The sequence below is a fragment of the Phodopus roborovskii genome, unplaced genomic scaffold (genome assembly GCF_943737965.1).
Source record: "Phodopus roborovskii unplaced genomic scaffold, PHOROB, whole genome shotgun sequence".
Classification (NCBI taxonomy): domain Eukaryota; kingdom Metazoa; phylum Chordata; class Mammalia; order Rodentia; family Cricetidae; genus Phodopus; species Phodopus roborovskii.
In genome coordinates, this window is record NW_026125397.1 from 8,966,015 (window position 1) to 8,984,516 (window position 18,502).

Consider the following 18,502-nt stretch of genomic DNA (forward strand, 5'->3'; position numbering starts at 1 on the left):
TTGAAAGCATCTATGAAACCCTCAAAGAATTAAAAAAAAATGAAGCCAAAATCATATTCTTTGAAGAATTTGTTCAAACAGGTATGGATTGAAATTTTCAAAACATTATTTTGGAGCAGTGTTTTGGCAACACTGTCCGAGGGATTGGTTCCTACAAACTTACTTCACAAGAGCTGCCACTGTACCCAGGTGGACATTGGCAAACTTCCACAGCGGTTGCGATGCTTCTATCAGTAGGATAGGGGACGGCAGATTCGAGATTGACAGAGCTCAACCTGGGAAGAGAGAAATTAAATAGAGGGTCAGTAAAGAAGCCTTGAAGTATTTTAGATCTAGATGAATGGTGATTTGTGAGTATCTATAGCAATGAAATATGAATAAACTACCCATGTTCAAAAAAGATGCTTCTGTAACTTGGAGCTTCTGTCATTCACTGTAGAGTCATTATTGGCTACCCAAGGCCTCTGCATCCATGGAATCAAATCAACCAATGCAGACTGAAAATATTTGAAGAAAACACTATTATTTGTACTAAGAATTTGTAGATTTTTTTTTTAAAAAATAGCATTTGTCATTATTTCCTAAATAGTACTGCAATGCCTCTATTTATATAGCACTAGCCTTGTATTAGGCACTGCTCATGGCCTAGCAATAATTTCTGACTATGATTTGAATTTAAAGTATTCTATATCAGTACAAATGGAGCCTTGAACACTTGATATCCTATCAGTGGTGGAGCCTGTGGGAGCCTATGGGATCCTCTGAACACAGGCTTGAGGTAACAAATGGAGAACTGCAGTTTGTCCTCCATGGTTATTGTTGGTCCCTATTTTTGCACCCAACGCTTTTTGTTTCCCAGTCCACTGAGATGCAACAAACCATAACATATGTAATAAAATAGAAATAATGACAAAAAAGAATTAAAATGTATCCAAGTCCTAAATGGAAGAAATTATAAAACTAGGGGAAGAAAATAGAGGTTGGTATGGGTTACACACCAAGACCCTGTCTCAAAAAACAAAAACAAAACAAAACAATCAAAAAAAACAAAAAACAAAAAAACAAACAAACCCAACCAACAAACCAAAGAACAAAAACAAGAAAAGTATAAGGGAATGCTCAAATTTCAATATTTTAAAAACTAGATAACTTCCAATGGAGGAATTGGGAAACCAATCCAGCCACATAATATATGGGATATGTTGGTATAAGGGTTGTGAGAGTGGCTAAACAAGGACTGGTCCAGCCTGAGACCCATGCCTCAAGAGTGAGCCCATCCCTGACTCTGCCTAAAAGCACCAGGGCCTAGAAGGTGAATGGCCCAGAGACCTAGGATAGAACCAAACACAACCAGAGAAACAAACAAACAAACATCAATGTAAGGGTGTCTAACAATATTCTGCTATACTCATAGGTTGATGCCTAGTCATCATAGAGGCTTCATCCAGAAATTGATGGAAACAGATTCAGACCCACCCCACAGGTAAACATTAGGCTGAACTCAGGGAATCCTGCTGAAGAGAGAAAGGAAGGACTGTAGGAGCCAGAGGAGCCAAGGGCACTACAAGAAAGCATCCAGAAATCGCTAACCTGAGCTCATAGGTACTCACAGAGAACAAATCAACAACCAGGGAGCCTGCATGGAATTGACCTAGGCACCCTGCATATATGTGACAGTTGAATGGCTTGGTCTTTTTGTGGGATTCCTAATGGTGGGAACAGGGGAGTCTCTGACTCCTTCACTAGATTTTGGGACCCTAGTCCTCCTCATACTGGGTTGTGTTGCCTAGCCTTAATACAAGGCTAAGTGCTTAGTCTTGCTACAGCTTGAAATGCCATGGTTTGTCAATATCCATGGAAGGTCTGCAATTTCCTGAACCGAAATGTCAAACATGTGTGCGGTTGGGAGGTGGGGAGGCAGAGGGGAGGTGGGGGGACGGACTGGGAGGAGAGTGTGGTTGGGATATAGTAAAAACAAATAAATAAATAAATAAAAAATAGATAAATGATAAGATCATCAAACAAAAATCTAAGTCTGACATATGGGATAGCTCTCTCTGTAAGCTGTTTGTACGGAGATGTGCAGACTACCCAAAACAGTACAAGTATTCCCAGACAAGGTTTATTGCCAATGTCTTTCATTGTGCACCAAAACCAGACCATAAAACCCCATTGCTTAAGACACCACATACTTGGACTGAAGGATATTGAGAAACCAGGCTATCTGGGTGGAATTTTCCTCCTTCTGGCTAGCTTTCACAGTACTGAACCTAATCTTCAAGTTGTTTGAGGAAAAGATCCATTAATAGTTCTACCTAGATGTTGAACCCATGAGGTACAGCTATGACCTGCTTGGTAGTAAATGCCCTCCAGAATGATATGTTGTGATTGTCAGTGGGATAATCAGTAGCTAAACACATTCTGATTGGATTATGGTAAAAAAAAGTCATTGCTGGAAGAGCATACTCCCTAGGGGTGAATTTCTACTACTGCTTTGCTAAATGGGCATGGTGTCAATTTACCTTCTAAGTATTTGTTTATACCTGCAGATTACTGTTTCTCTCAACTTTCATCAGTTTGCTGGGTGTGGCTTAATGCAGAGACTCAAAACTGGTAAAGGGGACGAGAATATGTAACCATGGAGTGTCCCTAAATAGGGCATCCCTCCCAGACTCAGGGAACATTGTGAAACAAAGGGCAGAGAGGATATACAAGCCAGGGGCTGGAGAGGAATGTTGCAAGTCCTTTTCCTGCTGTCATAAAAAGACAGGGCAACAATAAATGTCAATATGCAAATATCTCCTGGATAAGAATACTTTGGTTATATGGATGCTGAGGAGTAGTATAGCTGGCCGTGTTCTTTCTAGCATTTTGAAAAGCCCCACACTGGTTTCCCCAGTGGCTGCCACTCCCATCAACTATAAATAAAAATTCCTCCTTCCGGAATCCTCGCTCTCATTTGCTGTCATTTGTTTTCTTGATGATAGCCATTCTAGTGAGTGAGATGGAATCTAAAGCAGTTTTAATGTCTGTTTTCATGCTGGCTAAGGATATCAAACACATTTAAACTATTGGCCATTTGTATTTCTTCTTTTGAGAACTGTCTTTTCAGTTCATTGGCATGCTTATTGGTTGCAAAGGCTTACTCTTCTTTTTCTTCTTTTTTTTTTTTTTTTTTTTTTTTTTTTTGCTGTTCAGTTTTTCCTTCCCATTATCTGGCTAGATCCTTTGAGTATGCATTATTTTCTATAAAAGGGAAGTTAATTTGAGTCTTTGAAATACATAGATGGATGGAATCTTTCTAAGCACTGAATGACATCTGGAACTTCAAAAGATCAAGCATTATTTTTAACTGCATATACACACAGCCAATACTATTTTTGAGTACTTTGTTGGAACATCTTGGTAGAAGGTCTAAGACTGATAGGCCGGCCATCTTTATAGAGTTTCCAAACACAGGTCACTTAAAAATCTCAGTGGAGTTTTTGCTCCTCAAGTAACCTTGTACATACAAGATCCAATTTCATGAGCATTTCATTTCTCATCTTTTACTGTTTAAGATGACATTCATGAAATAAAATTAATAGCTATTTATTAGTTGAGAATCCCATTCACACATATAATGAATGCATTTTGATGAAACACACTCCCATTCCCTCCCCCTCAACTTCTTCTCTGTCCCCCAATACTTTCGTCTTCCTAAAACACAAAACCAAACAAAAACAAAAAAGAACCAATGAAATAATCCTTAGTATACTCAGTGCTGCCTATACATGCACAAGTATAGAGTTCTATCTATCTATCTATCTATCTATCTATCTATTCTTCATTTATGTCTCTATGTATCTATCAATCCATCTGTCTATCTATCTTTCTAACTATGTCTCTGTCTCTATCATCTACCTATATCTCTATCATCTATGACTATATGTCTCTGTATCTATCGTCTGTCTATCTATCTATATATATCATCTATGTCTATCAATCTATATCTCTATGTCTCTGTGTTTCTATGTCTCTATCATCTATATATCTCTATCTCATCTCTGTCTCTTTCCATTCCTCTCTTCTTTGATCTATTCCCCCAAGAATTGTCAATAATTCTACAACTAAGGGCAGATTTTCATGAGCCACTCTCTCATTTTTGAGGGTATGATTTTGTAATTTAGGATATTCACAATATCATGCATCAGCCACCTCTATCTAGTGCAGTGGTTCTTAACCTTCCTAATGCTATGGCCCTTAAATATAGTTCCTCATGTTGTGATGATACCCACCATAAAATTGTTTTTTGTTGCTACTCCATACCTATAATTTTGCTACTGTTATGAATAGTAATGTAAATATCTGATATACAGACGGTCTTAATTGATCCCTGAGAAAGGGTCATTCAACCCACAAAAGGGTTGCCACCCACAGGTTTAGAACTTTTGCTGTCGATCCAAGACAATTTATCAGCCCTGAACAACACCTGTCCCCAGTGCCCAATCAGGGATCCCCTCTAGCTTCATTCTGCTTTCTCATTACTAATTCTTAATGGTAGACTCAGTATTGTATAACTTTAGTGTCTGCTATCTCTTGTTTAGTATATTTCTAAGATTCAGCTTCACTGCTGTACATATCAATACCTTTTTTATATTCTTAAGCAATACTCTACTACATGCCAAACTTTGTCTTCTACTCATTTGTTGATGGATATTTGAGTTTTACTACCACTTGAATGCTATGAATATTTATAAACATGTATTTTCAGTATCTCTTTTCCATTTTTTCATGGTTATAAACTTTGGAGAATGTCTAGGTCTGCCAAGTTTTCTTAACACAATGGGTACACAGATACATGAATTATTCATTGATTACACAAACCATGACATGCTCTTTCCATATGCAGGAGTACTGTCTTTAGATGGATACATGGATGGATGGATGGATAGATGGATGGATCCATGGATCAATGCACAGATACATTGATAGATATACTCAGGACTAGTTAAAATACACATGTTAGCAGATGAATGGAATACAGTTATAGTAGATATGATAAATAAAATAACTCCACTAAAACCTGCCATCCATATTTCAGAGAAATAAAATGCAGCAAATAAAAATTAAATTGTGTGTTCGATCTGACATAGAAAACAAATGGGGAAAAGTTAGGGCTTCAAACCAGATGCCAGAAATGTCCTAAATATATCATGGCATCCAGCTGCCTAGAATCAATGTCCCAACAAATGATAAGCCTATAATTCTGATCATTAAGAATCAAATGGTTTCACTGTTGATAAATTAGTTGATTGCCACATAAAAGAGCCACAGCTTACTAACTAGCAGCTTGATTGATAAAGACAGATATGTTTCAGGACTTTCATTACAAAACTTCATTACCAAATATAAAACCCAAAAAAGGGACATTGTGGAAGAATGATTGTCTGAGTACTTTAAGACACAATTTAAAAATGAAGATAGAAAACAAGAAACACTTGCCGTGAACTGCGGAGTCTCCTTTGTCTTTTGAACAGCAGATGTTCTTAATCTGTATAACCATTTTGAGCTTTGAGAAGTTTCAACACTAAAACATCTCTCCCTGTAATATTCCACATCAGTATTCACTGAGAAAACCCAATGTTCATTAAGTTCTGCTGTTTTCTAAATGGGATTTTAATGCGTTTAACAGTGTTAAGTGTTACCCGTGAAGAAGGCGCTACTTCTTCTCCCCCTTCAATACGGTCATTTGCTTTTCCTGGTACCAGACTACATTCATTTACATACAAAGTATTGGCAGCAGCACAGTACCAAATACTGAAAATGCAGGAACTCTCTAAGGTTTGTCAAAAGAGTCAAAGGCTTTAACTGATTCTCATTATGACTTGAAAATACAGATAAGATGATGGATGGAGAGAAGAGACATAACTACAGGAATTGCTATGGGAAATACTAGAGTCACATCAAACACTGTCCTGTTCATTTATTTCTGTTTGATTGCATTTCTCAACAGAGTTGGCTAAGTCATGGTACTCTGAAACCACCAAAACATAATGAAGTACTTTGAAACAACAAAACCCCTGTGATCTTAAAACTTAGTTAAATATCCCCCCTCCCATCTTTTTTTCTTTGCACATTACTCTTAATCAAAAGTTTCATTTTATTCAACTTTAAAAAATGTAACTTAGGGTTAACCACCACAGAAAGATTTTATTGCTAGTAAAATATTTCATTCTGTTTGGCATTTGTCAAAGCCTAAGGCAATGATTTGGCATCCCCTCTTAACTGGGTCTGGCTGTATGTGCTTTGGATCCCAGCACTTGGAAGGCCCAGAGACAGGAGCAGAGAAAGTTCGAGGCCTGCTGGAGCTGCAGGAGGAATGCAGAGCCAGTCAAGGCAATTCAGAAAGGCTATGCTTTGAAACAGAGAATGAGAAGAGATATGGAGCTACATCTCAGTGCTGCAATGCTAGAGTAGCATAGGCAAGGCCAAGTTTAGCTGTACCACAAGTCCCTAGCCTCTGCCCTGTGGAACTTCACTGTCCCTCTCATTAGAGATGACACATTGTTTCTACCTCACTGCTAATGCAGCAAGCAACAGAATGACTTAGTGATCCCGGATATATCTGAAGGAGTTTCTGAGAAAGAAGACTTCCTTCACCTTTACTTCAATCGTGTGTGTGTGTGTGTGTGTGTGTGTGTGTGTGTGTGTGTGTGTTATGTGAATCTGTGGTATGTATGTCTGTGTGTGTGTGCTATGTGTTGTATGTATATATGGTATGCATGTCTGTATGTGGGAGTCATCTGTATATGTGGTGTGTGTGTGGTGTGTGTAGCATGTGTATCTATGACGTATGTATGCGTGGTATTGTGTGTATGGTATTATGTGTGATTGGAGTGTGTTTGTATGTGATATGTGTGTGTGGTGTGTGTGTATGTGTTTTTATGGGAATATGTACTTGTGTATGATATGTGTATGTGTATAATATTGATGTATGGTATATGTATATGTGTGCATTGTTGGTATGTGTGTGGTATGTGTATTGTGTGTGTGTGTGTGGTATATATACATGATGTATGTGGTATATATGTGTCTGCTTGTATATGTGTATGTGTGTACTATATGTGAGTGTGTATGTTTGTGGGGTATGTGTGTGTGTAGGCATGTATTTATCTGTGGTAAGTGTGTACAGTATGTTGGTGTATGTGTGTAGTGTGTGCGTGTGCATGTGTGTGTGTGTGCTAGATGCACACATGTGAGTATGTTTGAGGCTGTGAGGCTTGAAATCAGTATTGGATGTCTTCCTCAATTTTTCCCAACCTCAGCAGTTAAAAGCAATGACTGCTCTTCTACAGGACCTGGGTTTTATTCCTAGAACCAACAAGACTGTTTACAGCTGTTCATAACTCTGGCCTCTAAGGACGCCAATTATGCATGTGGTACATTGAAACAATATACAACAAAATAAATGAGTATTTGAAATATTTTTAAAGATTCTGTGTTTGTTTGCATATAATGAATACATATGAACTCTGTCTTGATAAAGTCACAACAGCCTTGATTCTGCCCTGGTAGGAACTCCAAATTCTGGAAGCTGATCTAGGACTGTAAGAGGATTTCCAAAAGTCAATCTTTCTTCAGTAATTAGAAAATCAAAACAAGCAGGGCACCTCCTTGAACTCCAAGTTGTTCATCTTCTGGTGCTGAATAAACACTAGAAAGTCTCATGCTGGCAATTCAATGTTCCTCTTCTGGGAAGACACTCATTACATTGGTTTACATTGTATTGGCTAAAATACTGTTTTGGCTCTCAGGAGTTACGAAAAATGTCATATCCCCAAAGGAGTAAAATTTGGTGAACTTTAGCAATGTCTATTGTAGGGCCACAAAGGAAGACAATTTGTGAAGAGTTCTGTGTCTTATAGGTATTTAAGAAATATCCTGCTTAAGTTAACGGTCAAGGATGTTACTAAAGCCAAGATTCAGAGAATTTAAAGAACACACACACACACACACACAGAGAGAGAGAGAGAGAGAGAGAGAGAGAGAGAGAGAGAGAGAGAGAGCTTGATTTATTTTATATTATTCTTTATTTGTGGTATGTGTGTATACATATTAACATATGTAGGAAGGGTTATACATGTGGATCCAGAGGTTGATATTAGATGTCTTCTTAAACAGATATCTACTTCATTATTGGAGAAAGGTCTCTCACTTGAACCTGAGGGTCATTAATTTGGCTAAGTTAGCTTGTTTTAGGGACCAATGTGTGCTAATATATTGTTCATGATCTAATGAAGCCACTGAAGATCAGAATACAAAGCTAGCCATAGCTATAGAGGCTGGGCAGTGGTGGGTGACACATACCTTTAATCCCAAGATTCAGGAGACAGAGGCCGATCAATTTCTATGAGTTCAAGGGCACTTAGGACTACATAAGAGTGAATCAGTCTAAAAGAGAAACAGCTCATGCTTGTAATCCCAGCATTAGAGAAAATATAAGAACCTCAGTGTAGTCTCAGAGGCCAGTCTAGGATCCTGAGGCTTGGTGGAGAGCAGTGCAATCTTGAGATGCATTCTGAAGCTCACTGGCTTTATTAGATTATAAACAATATATCACCACACCAATCCCATCTCCACTTCTGAAGGCAAGTCACCATGCCCACCTGGCATTTATGTGGGTGCTAGGCATCCAAACTGTGGTCCTGATGGCCTTTGTGCCAAGCACTTTACCTACTGTTTCATGACCTTGTGTTACATTGTCTTAAAAACAAAATTTATGTTTTTCTCCTCATCTTAACTAAATACGATAATAAAGAGGATATAATTAGCTACACTTTGTGAGTCTTTTGGTACTCAGGAAAAGCATGGAAGTAAGCACTCTCATAGTTGTGGAAATGGCAGAGTATGTACCATATTCTAGATGTCTTTAAGCCAATAGGATGTTTAGAGAAAGCATAATCACTTGGAATGAGATCAGTGAGATATAAATACTTCATATTTGTGAGCTGACTTTCTGTTAGAAAAGTGTTTCCACAATTCTCTAATTTCATTCCCAAAGTGACCTTTTGAAGTTGGCAAGGCAATTGTCTTTCTATTTCAGAAATGAAGTGACTGAGGTAAAAAGAGGTCAAAGCCATATTCATGTTTACAACTATTAAATAGCTGTGTTGGAAACGGAAGTCAAAATCCTTGACCTACAGCTCAGTTCCCTACCCAATTCCACCTAATCATGCAAATGGGCAAACCATAGCCCATTTTGCTGAGATAACTACCCTTCAGCAAGTCTAAAATTGAAGTGTTGTTGCAATGCTTGAATTTCCTTGTGCTTGCAAACAAGCCATATCCAACTCTATGCCTAGTATGCAAGCAATGCTTTACAAATAAGAGTCAATCTAGTGGTAGATCAGAGATAAATAAAATATCTCAAGCTCACTGATTTCAGGATTCATGGTGACTTTTGGCTCTCCTGGAGTGGGCTGGAGCTTCCATCTCACACTGGCTCTGGGCCACGGTGCTTCAGTAATAAGGGTGGCAAAGATCAGTCACCTTCTTGGAGAACCTCTAAGTCAGTACACATAGACACACACCATGACCACATTCATAAGTTCAGAGAGAATGCCAGAAGGTTTTAAATGAAACCATTGACTTTAAGATGGGCAGACTTTGAAATTGTCTGACATGAATCAGGAGGGTGCCTTTGAATATACTAGCCTGAGAAGCGATGCAACAAAAATAAATAAGCCCTCCAGCTACTTTTTGTCAATTTGGTTGTCATTCACTTTCAAAGCTGGAGGACTCATTTCTTTATACTGTTTGAACATCATGACAATCTCTATTTACTAAACGGAAAAAAAACATAATTAATTCCTAAGTGCTGCATCTCATCTTTAGAGCACTTTAACCCAGCTTCTAGCAGAATTGCCTATGCAAAAGAGGCATATTGTTTGGCAATGGTTTTGTTTATGAACCTGAATCTCACTCTTTTGGTAATGGAAATGGTAATGATGATTGTACTTTGCTGAAATATTACAAGTGAAAGACAAACTCGGCAGCACTAGCAAATTATGGGGGTAGAATCCACAACTGAAAAATCCAGAGCAGGAGATAGAGATGTTGCTCTGAATAAAGGTATGTGAGTTGTTAGTGTGGCATTGAACTTGATCTTCTAACTTAATCTCATTGAGAATGAAGGTGCAATAGTATCTTATGTTAGTATCTGGTGTGTCTTTTTAAAAGGAGGAAAAGCATATTCCAATATATCTGAAATAAAAATTTTATCATACAAAATGTGATTGTTTCTACAACAATAAACATAGGAACTTCTAGTCAGACTTCTGTGATCAAATTTGACTCAACTCAGGGCTCTTTCCTTATACTGCAGTATACAGAGAATAAGAAGGAACTAGCTTTTGAACATTTCCAAGTTAAAGCAGTTTATCATTTTTAACCACATTCTTGGTTAAAATAGGATGAGATAGATACTATTATGGGCATATTACACTCAAAATCAAGGTTCTACACATACCAATCACTTGCCAAGAAAAGCAGAGCTCATTTAAGCTCTAAAATCTTGTACTGTTTCCTCTAAACCATGTATCTATTATACTGTCATAATGTTTCATAGAGGTACATAATTATGTAAATAATAAGCTTGAATAAGCTATTGGTAGTTGAAGAAAATATTTTACACACCACTTTCTGATTATGAGAAGCCTGAAATAATATATCTTGAATATTTCACCTTCTGAACTGTTATAAAAGGAACTGTCTTTTTGTTTCTCAACAGGAAGTTACTATCAAATGCTCTGTCAAAGTTGCAAAGGATTCATCAGTGTTAAAAATTCAATACATTATTCTCAATATTTACATTTTAAAGGTTGCATATGATTTTCTCCTAGAAAACCAGACTTATGCTTATCTTTTACTTGAAGCCACAAAACTAGACCTTTTAAAATGTATTCCTGGCACACTTTCGTTTGCTCCAGATACACATTGGAACATTGGGAGATGGAGTTCTAGATCTTACCTGAAGATGGCATCCATCCCCAAGTTGTATGTGATTTGCAGGAGGACTCTCTCCAAATTCGAAAGCACGGTCATAAAATCTCTTCTACTGACTGGTAAATTTGTTCCATGTATGATAAAGGACTCTTCTTTAAGTGATAGCTCCTCAATGTGTTCTTCAGTTGGATCCAGATCCACCTCCTTATAGACTGTGCTGATTCTCAAATTGTTTCCCTAATGGGGATTAAAAAAAAGTATATATAGATAAAATTTCAAGAAAAGTACATAAATGATAAAAGTTATCTGAATTTGGATTCTCTATGCCATATTATCCTCTGGAGGGTTTTAACTTAAGGTTGGTGTTCTCCAACATTGTTTTGTTCTTATTTTACATATCAATCCAGTTTTCTCTCACTCCCTCTCTCTGTCCCTCCCTCCTTCTCTCTCTCCTTCCCTGTCATGTCCCCCCCCAGACCACTCTCCAATCTCATTTCCCCCACCACTCCACAGGGAGGGTGATGTCTTCCAGGAGCGATCAACAAAATCTGTTAAGTCATTTGGAGTAGGGACTGTCTCTAGGTTAAGGGAGTATCCTAATGGACCTCTGACAGTGGAACCAGGATGTATCCATGGTGCACAAAAGGAATTTGGGAGCACATTTCCCCAACATTTTGCATATTTGTGGTATACATGGATCAAAGACAAAACAATGTAAAGATCAGCTCTCATACACTACAAAGTCTACCACTGTGAGTTTTGCATGAACTTTCTTTCTCCATCAACTAAAATATATTTATATATATATGAGATTATCTATTATTTTATGTATATATATGTATATATATATGTGTGTGTGTTGTGAATATAATATATATATTATGCATATGTTACAAACTGCTTGGTTTATACAATCATGAAAATATGTATTTATGGCAGAGATGAGAATTATAGGACACCAGGGAAGGAAATTTCATTAATAGGAGCTATAAATTTTTGACTGCACACTAATATTGAAAATAGGATAACAACACCATAAGACTTACTCAGATTTACTTAGGACATCCAAGTCTTCCTTGTTCATTTAACATTTTAATGATACATCATCTCTCAACCTTCATGGTTAAGAGAACTCCTTTCATCTTCAAGGAATCCCAAGATACACATGCGGTTTGATGTTGATGTGAAGCCTAAACCATTTCATTTGGTTCTGGAAGAAATTTGTTCTGAGGGAGTAATGCTGTCCTTCTCTCACTGACCCATAAGCAAAGAAGACTTGGCACAAGAACAGAGACTAGAGCTCAATTGGCACCTTCTATCTGGAACCACTAGCACACAAGCATGTGTGTGCAGTGGGTATGCATGTCCCTAATGGGAGGAGTATCCATTATGGCAGTACAGGGAAGTAAGACGGGGCTCCAAGCACATTACTAGACCCAGCATTTGGCATTGTGCATGACTTTCCAGTTCCCACTGACAGTTTCTTTTGCATGATTTCTCCCTAAAATAAGACTTTTGAAGTCAAGGGTTACCAACAGCTCAACAAGTTACTTCCCCCTTTCCCTTTGACTACACAAACAAACAAACAAAAAAGCATACCATAAAAGCTACAATATAATGGGTTATATAAATTAGTATTGACCTAAACACATGAACCATATAACCTCTTAAGTGCAAAAAAATATGATCATGTTTTAAGTTTCAAAATGTTTCTAAATGGTCTCCTTTGCATCAGAACCCATTCTGGATTTTCTTGACATATTTCAGATTGAAGCATGGGCATGGTATAAAATTGCCAGGGTGTATTTTCTATCATAGTATGTAAATCAGTGCAAGCCAACCAATTAACAGTGTGAGTGACCTCAGATGCCATGACGATATCATATGGCTGTAAAGTGACATGCTTATTTTCATACCTCTAAGATTGTCATCAGCTGAAGGATTTTTTCTGTGTCTTCTTCTTCCTCTTCCAGGTCATATGAGATAGTAAATGTCAACTGCCCTCCCACAGCTGGGAGCTAGAAGAGAAGAGGCACATAATCATTTCAGCTTAGGAGATGGTTCATTGAATCATCTTTTATGTACTATTTTAAAACCCCTTTAATTGTTCTAGAGGGAAATATTTGGAAAAAGCAGTAATCAGTGCAGTGCAGAGTGGCGAAGATAGACATTTCTGTAGGACTAACCTTAATATAAACCTTTGCCCATCAAAAGAAATCTTGAGAAATATATAAATTCATGGGTTATTTCCCTGGTAATGCAAACTTGATAAAATAGGGTAGGTTCTATGAAACCAATCACAGATTTCCATGTCATCTTTTAGAATCTCCAAACAGAAGCATTGGCATTAAACTGGACAATTTCTATCTATCCCTACAGTTGCTTACATTCTTTGGCTCTGAATACATTCAACAAAGACATTCATCCATTTGAAAGGCACTTGAGCTGAGCTGAGAAACATTGTTGGTCAAAGAAAAATTAAGGTTAGCTGCAAAATTTACATATAAATTCAATCAGAACTGCCTGAGACGGTCTACTTTTCCCTGTGTAATCAAGTAAGCTAGTTTGGGTGAATGTTATTGCCCCTTTTTCATTAAGCAAACTTCATTTCTTTTAACGTCTGCTTGATGCTTATGTTTTCTGACATTGACATTAACCTTGTAAAATATGTTTTCCCTATGAAACACAAGATCATTTTACAGATCTGTGAGTGACAGACTGAATGCACATGTGGCAGGCCCTTAAAAATTCTACCCTGGTACTGTAAACACAGAAAGTCCTAGAACAAAGCTGATGATGTGTATTCTGCTGTTTGCTTTGTGCTGACACGCTGACGTGCAGAGCCACAGCTTCTCTGACCTGGGATTTCTGTGTGCCCTTTCATGGCAGACCTTGACCAGAAGGCACATCCCAGGAAGGCAATGGATGAAGGAGGTAGAGGAGCCCTAATCTCTTGGAGATGTCCCATAGGGGCCACACAGAGCTTGCTATGGCTCATTAAACAGGATTTTCCATTGCAGGTTAGCATTAGCTTAAAAGAGCTCATTACATGGTGCTCTGAAGGGACTGAACTTCAGAAATCATTTATTCCCTTGCTCCTCAGAGAAATATGCTACTTTAATGTCTTTCTGTACCTAAAATAATACATATCTGCCTGAACAATGGCACTTGGCATTATTATAAGTAATGGGGGAATGAATCAGTACACCAAGGTTTTGGCTCTTTTAGAGTAAGCAACAAACATTTCACATCGTCAGCCTGTTCAAATCAGCTTGACATCAGTAAGATGCTAAGAGGCCTGCAGCTGCTTTTTATTAATATCTCAAAGAAAACTGAATTTTTCAGTATTTTCTAAATCAATAAAGGTATAGAGTAGGAGGTAGACAGTAAAGATCCCAGTTTGGAACATAGGCAGAGTTGGAGGTGATGAGAATTAGGACTTCAGCATGGGAATGTGGGGATGACACAACTGAGCCCAGAGATGTACACTAACAATGTCTCATGTATTCAACATGCCTAAGTTTAATTTCAATACATGAGTCTTTCCAGGAGTGAAACTTGATCAGTTTTTCAACTTCCATTACCAGATCAAGGCAATTACTGCATTTATACAGTAACTGAATACAACTCAACATTGTTTTTATATTATTAAATAATTTTCCAATTAGAATGGTCTTGCTAGAGATTTCCTGATAGAATCCCTGTAGCTTCTTGTTAGCTCAAACACTTTTCTGTTTGCCTGATTAATGTCTCAACAGCCAAAACACTAAGGGAAACCATTTTTAATCATTTTGAAGCATAGTAGAAAATCATTATAAAACATCATAAGTACTAGAGCTGAAGGATTCTAGAAAGGATACAGTTGTGCCCCAAGCCCAGCTATTATCATTCACTGAATAGTTCAATAAAACATGGTATTCATGGAAAAACATGTACTGAATGCAATTAATTTTCCATAATTTTGAGCTTTCTAAAATCCATTTATAAATTTTATCTTTGGGACTTTCAAGTTAATTTGGGGACAGCATCAATCACTTTATCCTTTTATTAAGCCTTGCATAAGTCAATAGAACCTACTCCCATGATTTATGAACTCCCTTGCAATTACACTTGGTAAAGAAATGGGGCTTTTCACAGGGAGAAGCAAGACACCTTTGGCTTGCTCAGGTGTGATTGTAATTACTGGGTGGATTAGACTATCCCCACAATTGGTGAATGCTGTATGCCTTCTTAATCCTAGGAGAAAGTAAATGTATTGAGAATAGGTCATTCTGTGAGATTTCCTATTGACTAAGCTTCTTACTTTTTTCTCTGTTATTTATTAAGGAAAAAATTCTATGGGGAGATTCAGCTTCCAAATGGAGAAGGAATTCCCCATTGGAAGGCAAAACATTCTATTCCAGGATGTAGTACAGGGTAAACCTGTACTTTCCAGTCTTCAGAGGCCTCAGTTTCATACCATTAAGAAAAGAATAGCTCTTTCCCATGAGTATTTCCTTTAATTCTACCTTCATTGGAAAGAAACAGCTTGCAATATGGGACTCTTGTCTAGCATAATAATGTGGTTGAATGGAGCAGGAAAACTTTCCACTCAAGAGTGAAAAGGACTGAATGTAATTGGCTTTGCCAACAAAGTATCGGGAGTTGTGTGTTTTACTAAATTTAAAGAAACGGATTGAGGGAGTGTGGGGTGGGGCACACCACTGAGGACATTGCACCTGGAGAGCAAATTCTTCTCTGGAAATAAGCTAGGGATATTTGGTTTTCTCATGTCAGATTATCATCACTGTTATCCCAGTAAATGGAGTGTAAAACCTAATATTTGCTTCTGCTTACCAGAGCAAATATTTCAAGAGGAATATAGTAAAAGTGAAATGAGTAAAAGGTTTTGTAATAATGAGCCAGATAAATTAAACATAGCTGTCAGTTTCTGTTTAGTATCACTGACAGAACAGGCATTTCCTCTTTCTAGATTCTGAAAACTTAGAAACCAAAATTCAGAAAACTTAACTCCTTCCTTCTATACAACTATTTCCAATGCATGTGTTCAGTCTATTTACCGACTGAGTAACAAGGTTCCATTGTGATCCTTCAGACATTTATGGCACTGAAGTATACACACTGCTTTTTTAGAAATTGTAAAGTATTAGAACAAAACAAGGCAGATGGTATCAAGGTATAGAAGACGCAGAATCAACAAAGGATATTTAAGAAAATGTCCCCTTTTAACATGTAGGAAACTGATGAGGGTCTGAGGCTGCCAAAAAAAAAAAAAAAAAAAAAAAAAAAAAAGAAAGAAAATACACAAAAAATCACTGGTTTAGAAGGCAAGAGAGCTATTTTCTCTGCAGAGATGTAGCAGGCAAAGGAGATGGAGGTCCACAATTCCCGACTAATATGGTTTGATGAAGCAAGACACCCTGAAGTATTGACCAGGTAATCCAACACTGAAAAAACCTGGAATGATGCAGCTTCAGACTATTGGAACCAACAGTTGACCAGGTTTCTGTGTTTGTCATTATCCCTATGGTATAAACAGTGCCCCCAAGCAGCAGGAAGCAGTTTGGAAGGAACAATGCCCAAATTCCCAAATATTATTTATATATGTTTGTTTTCATTTAAGTGGGGGTGGTTACAAATGGTAATGATCACAATCAATTGCGTTTTAAAGGAAAAAAAGAATATGTTATAAAAATTAATACTTTGGAATGTATTTTCATTTATTAATACAAATTTAAGGTCAATTTTGTTATATGTATATTTCTCCTCATTTAGATATTGTGTTTATACACTTCTTTTAAAATGTATGATTAAACACAGATTATAGTTTAGTTAGGTTTGCCAGGTATGTATTTGAGATGGATTGATAGACTTCAAGCCTTTCAAAAACCTACAGAATATGGCATTCAAAATGTTTTAGGATTTTTCTTGGCAATGATACACCACTGCTTCTGATACCACCAATTACTTCAGAGAGGAACATGGGCATTGAAGAAACTCATTATGGAGTTTGCCTATGACATGGCAGAAAGAGCCATTTGGGAAAGAAAGGGTTCTTGACTGGACTGACTAAAACTGGACATGCAGGACCCACAGGAAAGTGACCGCTATACTTGCAAAACAAACTGGACAGTCCTGACAGGTTTCTGCTTCATGTAAGAATCTGGCAAACAGTCTGCAGGACACACAGAAAGATGACTGACAAACTGCCACTTCAGGCAGACAGTTTAAAATGTCCTACTTTTTTGAGAAGTTTGCCAGACACACTGTGGCCTATAGGCTGAAGACAGATGCCCCAGCACTACAAGAGAACTTAGGGTGACTATCCAGGTAGTGAATACCTCTGTCAATTCTAGAGTTTATATACTATCCTTCTGTGATCTTTGATGGAGTTGAAGATAGTTATAGTTATTGTTTTCCTTATTTATGATAAAACATAAGTTATATATAAGACTTTAGGCTCACAAAGATAGGATAGATGCTGAAATATTTTCTTTAAATTTTGCCAAATGTTAATGAACTAAATGTAATTATAGTTCTTGTTTGATAACTTTTGATATGCATAATTTTACTATGTTAATGTTAAAACCCTTCTTTTTATTTGGACAGAAAAGAGAAGATGATAGGGAATGTTCTTCTGTATATATGTTTCACTTATTGGTTGATGAATAAAGCACTGTTGGCCAATAGGGAAGCAAGATAGGTGGGACTAGGATATGAGGAGCATTCTGGGATATATAGGCAGAGAGGACTTGTCATAAGATCCCAGGAAGTGACATAGCATCGCTTGGCAGAAACTGCCACTAGCTAACCATAGAGGTCTGGAGGTCTGTGTAGACAGGGAGGAAGTGACATAGCAGGACAGAAAGAATATAAGCAGAAACAAACAGGAAATCACTCTCTTCTCTGTAGGCAAAGGAGCTGCAGGTCTGGCATTCAAGGTAAGCCAATACTACATAGAAATGGATGGTAGTATGGGTTAATAATTAAGTCAGAGTTAGCAAATAAGAAACCATAACCAAAGTCCAACAGCTAACAGCTTTATAACAAAAAAAAAAAAAAAAGAAAGAAAGAAAGAAAGAAAGAAAGAAAGGCAAGAGACCTCATTCCTCATTGTATAGTCTCTATAAGATGAAAGATGGCTACTTCCATAGTACTCATGCCAATATTTCATCAATGGGTATTTCCAGGCACTAATATAGCTCTCAATTTTAAGCTGAGGAACAGTGAAGACTATTTTTATCCTCTAGTAGCCTACATCCCACCTTTTTAAAACTATGAAAGCTAGCCAGTAGGCATGATACAGGTCAGTATCAACTTAATTTCTCCATGTTTTATGATTCAAGTTATGGTGTTTTTAGCAAAAGAGTCTTACCATCAAGTTCAGGAGGATAACTAAAAGAAATGGCAATAGCCTACAGAGATTAGGTCATCAACTCAAAAAGACATCTTCATCCTGGAAGTTTTATTTGTAACCTGCAGTGTCTATTAGGGGGCATTGTTACCCTGTTATGTG

General features: G+C 37.4%; 1 protein-coding gene across 1 annotated transcript in view; it reads right to left on the bottom strand.

The window, feature by feature from the left end:
- Lama2 (laminin subunit alpha 2) overlaps positions 1-18,502 on the bottom strand; it is a 564,428-nt gene that overhangs the window by 236,647 nt on the left and 309,279 nt on the right. Inside the window, 3 exon segments of the mRNA XM_051175465.1 lie at positions 164-275; positions 11,012-11,223; positions 12,903-13,004. Of these exon segments, the coding sequence (XP_051031422.1) occupies positions 164-275; positions 11,012-11,223; positions 12,903-13,004 (426 nt within the window).